The sequence below is a fragment of the Odontomachus brunneus genome, unplaced genomic scaffold, assembly GCF_010583005.1.
Source record: "Odontomachus brunneus isolate Ranch 3 - 2012 unplaced genomic scaffold, Obru_v1 Obru_scaffold_017, whole genome shotgun sequence".
Taxonomy (NCBI): Eukaryota; Metazoa; Arthropoda; class Insecta; order Hymenoptera; family Formicidae; genus Odontomachus; species Odontomachus brunneus.
In genome coordinates, this window is record NW_022639467.1 from 2,625,013 (window position 1) to 2,637,650 (window position 12,638).

Here is a 12,638-nt window from a genome sequence, read left to right on the forward strand (position 1 = left end):
TCTCTCTCTCTCTCTCTCTCTCTCTCTCTCTCTCTCTCTCTCTCTCTCTCTCTCTCTCTCTCTCTTTGGGCTTCGTTATGGAATCGCCAACGAAGATTTATGATTCGTCGTGTATATTCGTCCCTGACGCGGTCTCACGAAGCAACGTCGGGGGAAGAAAGGTCAGGAGGTTGCGTGTAACGGTAATTAGTCGTATGAGCGATTCGTAATTACTGCGCGACGCGTCGTTATTTGGGGCAATATGAGTAAAAGGGGAAAGAAAGTCTTTTCGACAATCGCGACACGCGACGCTTCAAAAATTCCACTGAGAAGGAAACACGCATGAATGCAATTTCTCTCCGCGGCGAAGACGATTCATCTTCGAGGTATCACGACGGTCCGAAGGAAGAAGAAGTAAAAAAATAGAGTATCACGCGTCAGGAGTAGGACCAGTCCCCGTCTGTCTGACGGGGACCATGAGGGGATACCATGAGGGGGACGGGAGGCTGCGTATCCGCCCTTCGTTCTGACGAAGGTGCTGCTCTGCTCAGAGATGCTGCACGCCGCACCGATCCTGCGCCCGGTCGCAGCAACGTTGCGGGCAAGCCCTCCTCCCCCCCGCCCCTTCAGTCCTTTACCTGCCCCCTTCTACCTTGCCGTCGCGTACGGGATACCCTTCGTTCCTAGGCGTAGGGAAAGGGCGTCGGTGACCCTGCCAATCCTACGTAGGGGTAGTGGAGCGAGGTCACGAGAGGTCATACGAGCCCTACGGGCGCCCTGCGCCAAACGAGGAGGAGGAAGAGGAGAAGGAGGAAGGGGGAGGAGGAGGAGGAGGAAGAGGAACAGGCAGCAAAGAAGGGATCGACGAGTCGCGACGGGGGAGGTGAGCGGCAGGTACAGGAGAGTCTGCTATAGGATCAAGGTGTACCGAGAGAGCGTTTGCCCAGGAGAGAAGGACGCGCCGCGTGCGTGAGACAGGAAGCGCGGGTGTACGCGTAGCTTGCACGCGTGTCTGCACGCGTGTACGCGACGTTGGCTGCGGCGGTGGTAGCGGCGGCGGCGGCGGCGGCGGCGGCGGCGGCTGCGGGGGTCGATCGATGCGGCGAGACGCCGGGCGTCGCACTTTCCGCAGACCACTTCGCTCTCCAACCTACGCTATACTGTTCGCCACCACCACCATCACCGCGCCAGTACTACCACCACCATCATTACCACCAGCCAGGGATGCTAACGATACCACGATACTGCGATGGTGGTATCGATACGCCCGCGTTTCGATCTTTCCAGGGGCTTCCGACACAGTTGCACCCATGATACTTTGAGCATCGATCGCTACTTTCTAGAGGAAGAAGGAATATCGTGAATCATTTACCGAAATAATGAGATAATTAACACGTCCGCTATCACGGTTCATTTAGAGGACATTGTTCCACAATCCTATATTTCTTTACGTAATTTTGTAAAACGGGCTTAGAGTTTGATAATGTGGACATGGGGAGAAAGTTCTTACTGTGTGTGACACTGGTCTATAGTGAGTGATCGTTGCGTCACACACATGTAACGTTGACAGAGGATGTGTTAATGACATAACGTAAGAGGTTTCCGAGGTTGAGTTCTCTTCGAGGAATTCCAACGGATTCGAGCATACTTTCGTCCCGACGGCCTCGGATTTCGTTAGTCAACCGGTATCCCGGTAATCCGCTTTGTGCACGCACCTTACGGTGCGTGCCTCACAAGAATAAACGTTATTTCGGATTCATTGAACGAGTGGGGTTCGCGAGCTCGTAGCGCCAGGCTTGTACAGTCGGCGAAATACAGCCGGCGGCGGTGGCGGCGGCGGCGGCGGCAGCGGAGTCGATGCCACCGACACTGGGTGTAGACGAGGAGGGGTGCCGTCTCGCTCGCGGAAAAGCCGGCGGGGCTGAAGAGACCACCCCGTCGACCGACCGGTACTCCACGGCACAGTACGTCGACCCCCGACCAACCCCTGACGCATCCCCTACTACTACCGGTAGTAGCGCCGCGGTGCCCGACGCCGCAGCTCGCTCGGCATCAATGAAAATGACGTCACGGCAAAAAGCCCCACGTTTAATTATCAACGCTACGCTTCGCCGAGACGTGTACGGGCGCCGCGCGCGCGTGTGCGTAGGCGTGTGCGTAAGCGTGTATATGTGCGTGCTGCCGGCGGCGGCGGCGGCGGCGACGGCGGTGACGATGACGACAACCACGACGTAGACGAGGAATCGCGCCACGCGTCAGAAATTGGCGCAAGTTGAACGATAGGGAGCAAAAGAGCTATGCAATCTCGCATTTACGCGTGACCTCGCGATAAATTTCGATCATGACGAGAGGATGATATGATATCGCCAACGATAAATCGCATAGGACATTTCCTGGAATCTAATTGAGATCTCATCCGATTTCTTAAATTAATTATGAATTAGAAGTTGCTTCCAATATATGATTCTAAGTGGAAGACTCAGTTTTCCCGATATACTTTCTGGTTTACATCTTATATTTTACGTAGGACAAATTTGGACACTGTAATTAATTTCTATGCTGTGTCTGGAAAAATATTGGAAAATTTCTATGCGAGTACAAATATGTCGCTCAAAGCAGCCGTAGTTGTGTATCGCAACTCTAGTAGACATTTGAAGTACGTGGGATATTTTTCTAGTATCTTGAATAATTAATTGTTAGTAAACATACTTATATTCAAATTGTTTACTTTTATAATTGGCCCGAGCTATGGAACTATTTATTCGACGGTGATGCTCTAGTTGCTCCAGGCAGTGTTACCATTTCTAAAATCAAGGTCGTTAATTAACAGGCCCGAATTAGAGCCGCAGGTGACTTTCGCGACACGAGAGAGTGGGTGAAGTTTCTCCGGGACGAAGATGAGCCGGGAAATCGCGGAGAAGCACGTCTCACGTCGCGAGAGAGCGTATTAACGTTAATAGCGCGAGCTCGAGGCTTTTTATTCGGCCTTCCGGCGGTTCAATGGCCAAGAATGTCGAGAGGGGATCCGTCGTCAAACGATCGTACCGTCAGATTCGCCGCAATGACGTTGCGACGTCGCGGTCCTTCTTCCACGTCGTCGTCGTCGTCGTCGTCGTCGTCGTCGTCGTCGTCATCGTCGTCTTCGCGAAACCGCAGAGGCGTGCAGAGACACGAGCTCTTCTATTCCTAATTCGGTTATCCTTTCGATTTCGACGAACGGAAAGATGTCGTCATCACTGTCGCCATGGTAGACGCGTAGCCAAGGTTAGGCGAACGGACAGAAATTCTTAACCACTGGCGTATTTCTGCTTTCTCTTTCTAAAAAATGGGCCATCTCAGAAGAGACTTACTCTTATTTGCATAATAACTCGTGGTTTACATCTCAGAAATTACGTAGTGTCTAGCATCTGGATCGCATTTATTATCGCGGTTTACATTAAAATTTTAATTTGTTGGATTTCCCTTATGCTAAAGAAAGTTCAAATCTGAGATCGAGACATACATGGAAAAAGAAAGAATAATTGTGTCAATCAGAAAAATATACTAATAAAATATAGCATAGCTCTTTTTTTCCTGACTTCAAGAATCAATACTTTGTTGTGCTGATCTATCGATTCGTTACTTCAAAAATGAATATTTTCGCAGTGTTAATGGATGATGTTGCATAAATCAACGTAATCAAGAATTAGTTACTAGAAGCCAGAAATAAAATCTATGTCATATTTTACTATTTTCTAGTTGACACAATCATTCTTTTTTCTCATGTACGTCTTATTATATACATGTATATATGACCTTGATGATAATATTTGTATTATGATACTTTGACTAATCTCGCAACACTATCTGCGCGGTGCTTTTTTTGCTCCTAATATTTATATTTATATTTATAATGTTTATATGGCGTATACTCACTGAAATCTATAAGAAGCCGACCATAGCCCTGTCTCTGGTAAGGTGGTAGCGTCAGGATGCAGGACACGTTGTAATTCAAGAAAGAGTTTTTCTCCTGAAACAGATCGAGAAACCGCATTAGCATGTAGACGCCAGAATAGCTTCGCTGCATCGCCGTTGTCTTACAGAAAAGGATAAAGAAAATAAGGTAAAAGAAGGTAAAGAAAACCGTGGATCGCTACACTATCGGGAGAAACACGACGATACAGCTGTTACCACGCGCGTGCAATTGTAAGTTAAGTGAATTTTTATTAGCGAAATGCGATCGTATCTGCGCCTCGTGCCATGCGGAAGCGAGACCATAAATGCACACCCGCTACCGAAGATATGATCGATGATATCCCGTTCGCGAGGCACGCCAGACACGAGCGCGGCGCGTTCCGCGAAACTGTGACGTTAATGCATCGGAAATGCATCGCGCTTTCGCAGCGAAGTGGAGATAAGGATGCTCTCGTAACAGTACCTTTACATAGAGTAAACTAACTTTAGAATAAACTAATTTCCGCGATACGGTCTCTCACGATCACGCAGAAGGCAGCAAGCTCCTCCTGTTCGCGTTCGTTTGCGCACAATCCACTCGCAAGCTCTCATAAAATTAATCAAAGGTCATCACGAGCTCGGTCGAACGTTTCTCTTGGAAGAACGGATCAATTTTTCAGCATCCCCCTATAACGAGCCAAGATTCGCGTCAGGAATGGTCATGAAAGAGTCATGCCGCCGTAGGAGAAACGACCGCCGTAATTCTGAAAGTCGCTTAAAAATAGAACAGCGTGCATCAATAATGAGTAGGATTTTCGTATTTTTGACGTGACTGAGGGGCGCCGCGCAGTGGGCGTGCGCGCAACGTGTATCGCGGGTCCAGCTCGTGTGGAGATTAGATAAATCCCTTTCCGGATTACGCTCGCGTCGACGATTCCGGGCCGATCGTTTATTTTATTAAAGCTCACGCTGAGAGAGAAAAATGGTTAATCTCACTAAAATTCTAGTCATCTTCAGCGCCAACTGTATTTTTTTATGGTTCTGACAAAAAATAGCAGTAATATGCATGTAAGGTTACTTATCATTGACATTACAGTAACGCTTACCAGAGAAATGTTTCTCTTGACCATAAATCTTTCATTATACGATTACCCGTATAGAAATACATATTTCCCAAAATTTTCCCAGACACAGCATAGATTCCGATTTGAATGGCCAAACTTGTCCCGACATTGGTCGTCCCACTATCGATATCAATTCCAATTTGTCCCAAATCGAAATAAAAAATACTATAGGAATTCACGCTTTTTTAAATCGATATACTTTTATGGTATTAAACGAGGAATTTCAATTTTATACCAACTATTGTATTCAATAGAATAACAAATAAAAAGATATAATTATATTTTTTTAGATATATACAGTATAATCTGAGTCAGTTAAATCCGAAAAATTTTCCGAACTACCGTAATTTAATTAAAAATCAATATTTTTGAACACATTTTTCATAAAGATATAGAATAGTCTCAGCTATAAGATGATGTCACAATAAAATCAAATCTTTCTTTGCAGAAAGATTTGAACTGTTTGGAAATAAATTGAAAGATTATTTAAGTTTGTGATCGAATATCCTTTCGGATCTCACAGAACCAACATTGTATGTGAAATATTAAAACACTCTGAATATTTTTATACTAAATATACAAATAAAATTATTTGATAAGTCAACAGATATTTTGTTCAAATCTAATTCAAAATGAAGACTAGAATGCGTATTGGGGAACTTTGTATTTACTGCTGAAAATCGCATGTTTGAAACTTTTAACCAGAACTCGGAGATTCGGACTAGATTCCAATTAGATCTCTTATAGAATTTTCTATGCCACAAATACTAGTTTTTTTTTTTCAATATACATAAGTCGCGCTTGCGAAAGGGATCGTCGTTGGACAGGCGAGGGTCAACTTCCGGACGATTCGGCAATTTTTGATATCCCGGCGTTTCGGCCAATCGTCAATAACGACTGCTACGCAAACGACGTTCTTCGTGCTTCGCTCTGGAGCAGCCATCGATCTTCCCAATCTGACGTTTAATACGCCTAGTCTAGTATCGGTGATTGAGAGGAGATACACGCGTCACGAAGGACACGTCGTATATTATGGAACGCACAAAGAATCAACGTCAGGAGGAAAAGGGAAGAAAAACGTCGCGCACGCCTGGGTGCTGGCACGGCTAATCCAATCGGCGCGACGCGGCCGCCTATGCAGGCATTTCCACGTGCGAGTCTCGCATTTAAACGTCGCGTTGAATTCCGCTGAATACAAACAATTTTTAGCAGTCGGCGCGGGCACCGTTATATCCAATGTATTTTCCGCGGTGAGCGCGGACGTCGCGGGATGCAATTGTCCAATGGAGTAATGGCCATCCAGCGGGCACAAAAGAAAGGAAAATCTCTGTCTCGTTCTTTCTCTCTCCACCTTTCCCTCTCCTCCTTTCTCTGCCGATCCTCGCCGTGAAAGAGGAGTTTAATCTCTCAGGCAGGATTACGAGTTATGCCCCGGGGACGGCGACTATCATTTTTCGCGAGGTATCGCACAGGCCCACGGTACATTCGAGGTACGGCGGATGGACGAAAGAGGATATTATAGAGCCGAAGGTATTTCTCAATCGCGGCCAATCGAGGCAAAGAGAAAGAGAGACAGCCAGAGAGAGAGAGAGAGAGAGAGAGAGAGAGAGAGAGAGAGAGAGAGAGAACGGATCTGTGATTCTCGGTATATGAAATAATCTTACGAGTGTCGTTTTCGATAGCGGAGCTATAATATAAGACGAGGAAACGCACTTTTACCGTTGGTTCATCACGATCGTCAATAAGCATGACGGAATAACGGAATGAAAAAATATACGTATGTATTATATCTAGTATGGATCGATTTTTTTAAGGCGCTTTGGCTCGATGGAGAAAAAGCTCCATCTTGGCGATATCTTTCATGTGGTTACGAACTCTCGCTTCGAACGGTGCGCGAGGTGATCCTCACCGAAGGAATTCAGGCTCGTCGCGCACCTGGCGCGACCTTCTCTCTTTTTTTCTCTCTCTTTCTCTCTCGCGAAGATAACCGCGGCGAGTCTCACGTTCCGCGAGAAAGACAGACGCAAACCGCGGAATGAGAGAGAAGAGACGCCGCTTTTCTCGCAAAACGGGAAATTAACGCGTCGGCTGTTAAGATTCCTCGCTCTTCACGCTTCGCGGATGGCGACGCCCGTTTTCCGGTGCTCGCTCGCTCGCTCGATCGTTCATTCGTTCATTTCGTTACTCGCGCGGATCCTCGGCGCGCTCCTCGGTGGAATGGTCTCGGTGGTATTCGGACACCCGGTATTTCCGGCCGCGCGGCGGCCGTGCTGTTGCTAACTGCCGAGGCAGCAACGGTCCGAAGGACACGACCCGTGGTGTGGCGGCGGTGGTGTGCGCGTCATGTGCGTGCATACGCGGCTCACGCGTGTGTGCGTATCGGCGTGTTAACTTGGCGAAGCAGAGGAGGCGAAGTCGGGTGTGGAAGCGAGAAATAGGGATAGACGCGGAGAGAACGAGAGAAACGACGAGGGAAGAGACGCGCGCGATCCGCCGAGAGTGGGGAAGTTTGGGTCCCGAGGGCAACCGTCCATGGGGCCCGTCGTCTCCGTTAGAGAGAGGAAGGAAAGGTCGACCAACCAAGCTAGGAACCAAGGGCGAAACGGAGGAGAATCCGCAGCGCTCTACCAGAGCGTTCCGAAATAGGGATGCTGTGTGTGGATATACCTGGGAAGAGAAGTCGATACTTCAGCGGAGGTAGCTAAAGCTAAAGCATACTCGAGCTGAAGCTCAGTCGAAACAACCGTCCTAAACAATATTGAAGTTAAGAACCGGAGCAGAGACGGAGGAGGAGGGCGCTTGTTCTCCGGCGATTTAGCGTACGACTAACTACTTCTTCTCTCACGTCGACGACCGGCGGAGTCGGTAAGACGAATCGACGCGAATGGAAATGAGTCAGCGAGCGAGTTCTTCAAATCCCAGTCGTTCTCCGATCCTATTCAAACGCCACTCTCGCCAGATACACGATATACACAAGGTGTCCCAAAACACCGTCGTCGACGGTGGAGCGCGCCAGACTTGGCTTCGTTGCTTCACGAAGTTCAGGGGTTTCCTAAATTATACATCGGTGTATACGCCTTTTGTGCGTGCGTCCGCTAAATTATACGTTGCATCGTATATTTCGTGTTTCTCATTACAATTAAGCGACATTTTGACTTCATCGTCGGTCAAGCCCACCGTTACGAGCCAAAGGCTAAATAAGGGCCCCGGCGGTCGTAGATAGAAAAGCGCTTCATGGCCCCCTCGGCAGAGCGGAAAGCGTAGGGGGACCGCGAGAAAGGAAGAGAAAGAGAAAGAGAGAGAAGGGAGTACGAAAAGAGAGGAAGCGCAAGAAGAGAGGAGAAGAGAGGACGAGGGAATTTCTGGGACCCGCGACGTCCTTGGGTCGGTAGTCTCTCCGCGTTGTTCAGGGCCGTCTCGACGTCCCCACTGGCGTCGTGACGGAGGAGGTCGTGTACTTTTCCTTCTCCTCTCCTGCCTCTCGCTCCTTCCTTCCTTCCTTCCTTCCTTCCTACCTTCTTTCCTCCCTCCCTTTTGCCTCTGAATCGCGGCCGGCGACACAAAGGCGACAAAGTACTTCGTCAGCTCGTTCGAAATCGATCGGCAATGACGAACGAACACGGGATTTGAATCACGACGGATAATTCAGGGCTCTTCGGCTTCGTAAGCTTCGGAAACTCAGAAACAAGTGACAGTCCATTGACTCTGCAATTCACGTCCTTTTCTTGTGTTTTCGGCTCATAGATTCATAGAATAGACTGTGACTCTTACGCGACGGTTGATTACGAGATTTAATGACAGAGATATGCTAAGTCAAGTGTTTCCTCTGTCACGTCGTACTCTAGGAGAGGATAATGTAGCAGAAATAAAAGAGAAAATGGAACAGTGTAAGAAAAGAGGTTGATCCTGTGATTGTTTCTCTTCCACTTTGTTCTTGCCACTAATTAGACAATTGCAAAACGTTCTTCTCGAAGAAAATTTTACTAAAAATCCATAGTAACGCGAACTGTATGAAGATTTTCAGTAAAATTTTCCTCAATGAGGATGTTTTGAAATGCAACCTAGATAAGGCAAGTATCTTTACTCACTATTACTCTCTCTCTCTTATTAATGCTGACTTCATCCCTTCTACAGCAAAATGCAGACTATTTTATATATGTTGTAGCTAGATATTAGATGAAAGATATTGTATATTTTTACACATAAAGTGGATCGCTCTTAAATTATCGCTTTTGCACAGTTTCGTCGATTTGCTCTTTGCAACTGTATTCTGAATATAACTTTCTTGGATATGTACCACGTATTTTATACCGAGATTAATATCTCCCACGTTATCGCATGAGAGTTTAATTTCGTCACGCGATTCACGACTCTGACGATTTTCCACATTCACAGATGTGCTCTTTTCTATTTCCGTCGCAATGTGCAAGCATCAAGGGCTCTCTACGGGCGGAATCCTGACTCGTGCGTCAATAATCACAGCACGGTCGTGGGTTGTCCTGGCGTAGGAGGAAAGTGCAGCAGTCCTCTCGCTCGAGGAGGCAAGGTACAGCTTCTTTCGCGGATATATAGTTCGCCAGAATCGATACCGGCACTTCTCTTTCTCTCTCTCTCTCTCTCTCTCTCTCTCTCTCTCTCTCTCTCTCTCTCGTCTCCCTTCATCTCCAGAACGCGGCAAGGTGGCGCATAGAGTAACGATCGCGGACCAGCCACGGCCGCCGCGTTCTACGTGTGAGAGAGGAATAAAACAGATCAATGATCGTAACGACGTACGTCTCTCAGCGACCGACCGCACCATCTGCGTCGTAGAACGACGACATATGAACAAGCACTCACACGGACTCGCCGTCGTTGTGTCGATTAGCTGAGCCGACCCAACGAGTAGTCCAAATAGTTTCATCAAAGATCCACGTACGGTCGCGTACGTGATCGAAGCGCGAGTTGCACCGGGTAATGAGTAAATTCGACGATAAAGGAGAAGATAAACGGAAGCTCGGTAGAGTATAAAGTGTAGTGTGCGAACATTCCGAGCACGCGAGACGACGAGCATCCGCGCGTAGGCGAGGTCGTTGAAACGAGAGAGAGAAAGAGAAAGAGAGAGAGAGAGAGGGTGGTAGAGACAACCGAGCTATACGTACGGTGAAATGTCGATTAGAAAAAGTAATCGAATATAAACTGAGAAGAAGTGTAAGGCGTTATAGGAAAATGACGTAATTCCGAGTAACGAGGTGTGATGCGAGTGCGACTATCATGGAATTGCGAGAGTTCCCATTGTTGTGCTCCCACGCAATGGTGCTTTCGCGTTAATCGACGGTTGATTCTCGAGAAAACCACGACACGAGGCGAGAGCCTACTTCGTATTGGCCTTTCCAGCGTGAAATGATCGCGCGCGAAATGTTACGCGATGAGAACCGTCGCCTCATTGTGCGACACGAGCGCGTGTCGATGGCATTTCAATTCACTTATGCACCCGTACACAATTCACGGTTCTCGGAGCGAGATAGCGCACGGGTGAGCGTCAAATTAATAATGAGTATCTTTTTTCGATCAGAAGCGAAACGCAGACGAGCGGCCTGTTATCGCAATTAAAGATCCCTGGGAAGTGACGCGAATTCGCAATTCGACGCAAAGCGACAGAACGGGCCAGCGAGAAACCAACCGTGCGGCGATTCTATACGTTACGACCTGTGCTCAATATTATTACAATCATTAGCATTGTTATTAAAATAAGAAATCGCTCGACGTGGTCATTGTTCACTCATGAATAGTCTCGCCGTGGTGTTTAAAATAAAACGAACAGAGCGCTTATGGAAAATACGTGAGCATCGAAAGAATATGACAGGCGAGTAGTTATTACCAGCTGGCAAATGGCGACTGTGGAATTTAAATTGCTCCGGAGTGCTACTAAAAGCCGCAGTTGCTTAAAGATAGAAAGAGAGAGAGAGAGAGAGAGAGAGAGAGAGAGAGAGAGAGAGAGAGAGAGAGACTCTGACATACTTAGTTACAATGCTAGATGATGCAGCTCTATATTTTACACTGTTTTTCTATTTGGCTATATAGAATTGCAAATACTTATATAGAAAGAAAGTACAAGTGCCAACGTATGCCGAAATATATACCCCATGTTATATAAAAAATAAAAATTTTTTTATTTTTTATGTAATATGGGATACTCGACTATATATTGTCACTTGACTTTCACTCTGAAAATGTATTTGCAATTCTATACAAACAAATAAACGGTGCAAAATATAAAAAGCTGCACTGTGACGGTATCCAGCATATCCTTAAGTAGTCCTTCTTTGTCATGTTTGCAATAAGTATGATTATAATTCGAGAAAGAACAAGCAAATCGCAAAGGCCGATTTACTTAATCCGGACGGCCATCGCGCCGTCGGTGCAATAGCTACGTGGCTGAAAGCGCATCGCGAGCGAATCATCCTCTCGGCCGATGCATCGTGTCACCTCGGCAGCTCGCGGAATGCAGAAAGGAGACATATTCGAGGACGACGACGACGACGACGACGACGACGACGACGACGTGGCGTGGCGTGGCATGGCGTTGATCGTAAAAGGCTTCCAATCGGTCAGTATCCTTTTCTGCGTATCGCCGTGCCATAAAGCGCGCGCTGGTAAGCGAGCACACGTGCGACGATAGAGAGGAAAGTAGACTGAAAGAGGGAGAAAAGTGAAGGAGAGGGAGAGAGAGAGAGAGAGGGGGGGGGGAGAAGGCGAAAGACAGAGAGAAGGTAGAGCAAGAGAGAGAGGAATGAGAGAACCATTGGAACGCGGGTCAGCAGGCGGGCATCCGTCGTACATACATATATCTCCTTTGTCTCTTTCTCTCTTTCTTTCTCGTGTCTCTCATAAACACGTCGCGACGACAACCACGACAACGACGACGACGACGACGATGTTGGTGTGTCGAAGAGCGGCGCGTAGGTGAACGAACGTCTGCGAGAGAACTCGCTCTCGCGGATAAGACGAATCAAATAATTGTCCCACCGCGCGGGCGAGGTCCACGTCGCCGACTGAACTCACTCTCTTTCTCTCTATTCCTCTCTCTCCCTTTTTACCTCCCTCCTTCCCTCTACAAGCGTCTCTTTGAGAGATGCTCCGATGTCCCTTGACGAGGGGGCAATTAATCAGAATTCTAGCCCTGTCTGGCCGAGTGGAGAGAAGCAGCGCGCAGTGCCTCTTCGAGTCCTAGATCGCATCCCGCAGCTCGTCTATGAATTGTTACACGTCCTGAATCCATGTGTAATTGTCATATTGATAATAATATACATATTCGTGAAATGATATTATACGTGTACATGTAACTGCGCCATATGATCGCATCGGGCGATTCGAACGATCGCTCCTCGTGTTCAGTGTTTACGGTGATCGCGCCACGATCAAGTTCTCAACGATGCTGCTCCACCTCTCACTCTTCTTTCCTTATTTTCGATCCGCGAACTTTCCCGAGGTGTTCCCGCGGTACTTACCCGGGAGAACATAATAAATAACATTTCCTACTCTCCCTATCTTTCGTCGCGCGTACGCAACGGCTCTCTCTCTCTCTCTCTCTCTCTCTCTCTCTCTCTCTCTCTCTCTCTCTCT

General features: G+C 47.5%; 1 protein-coding gene across 3 annotated transcripts in view; it reads right to left on the bottom strand.

The window, feature by feature from the left end:
* The window catches only part of LOC116841714 (histone acetyltransferase KAT7), a 41,220-nt gene that overhangs the window by 9,225 nt on the left and 19,357 nt on the right, over positions 1 to 12,638 (bottom strand). For 2 of the 3 annotated variants that reach the window (XM_032810014.1, XM_032810013.1), the window contains exon 10: positions 3,895 to 3,988. In XM_032810014.1, coding sequence (XP_032665905.1) covers positions 3,895 to 3,988 — 94 coding nt within the window. Of the gene's footprint in view, positions 1 to 3,024; positions 3,298 to 3,894; positions 3,989 to 12,638 lie in introns of all 3 variants that reach the window. The other variant, XR_004377591.1, reaches the window with a different exon arrangement.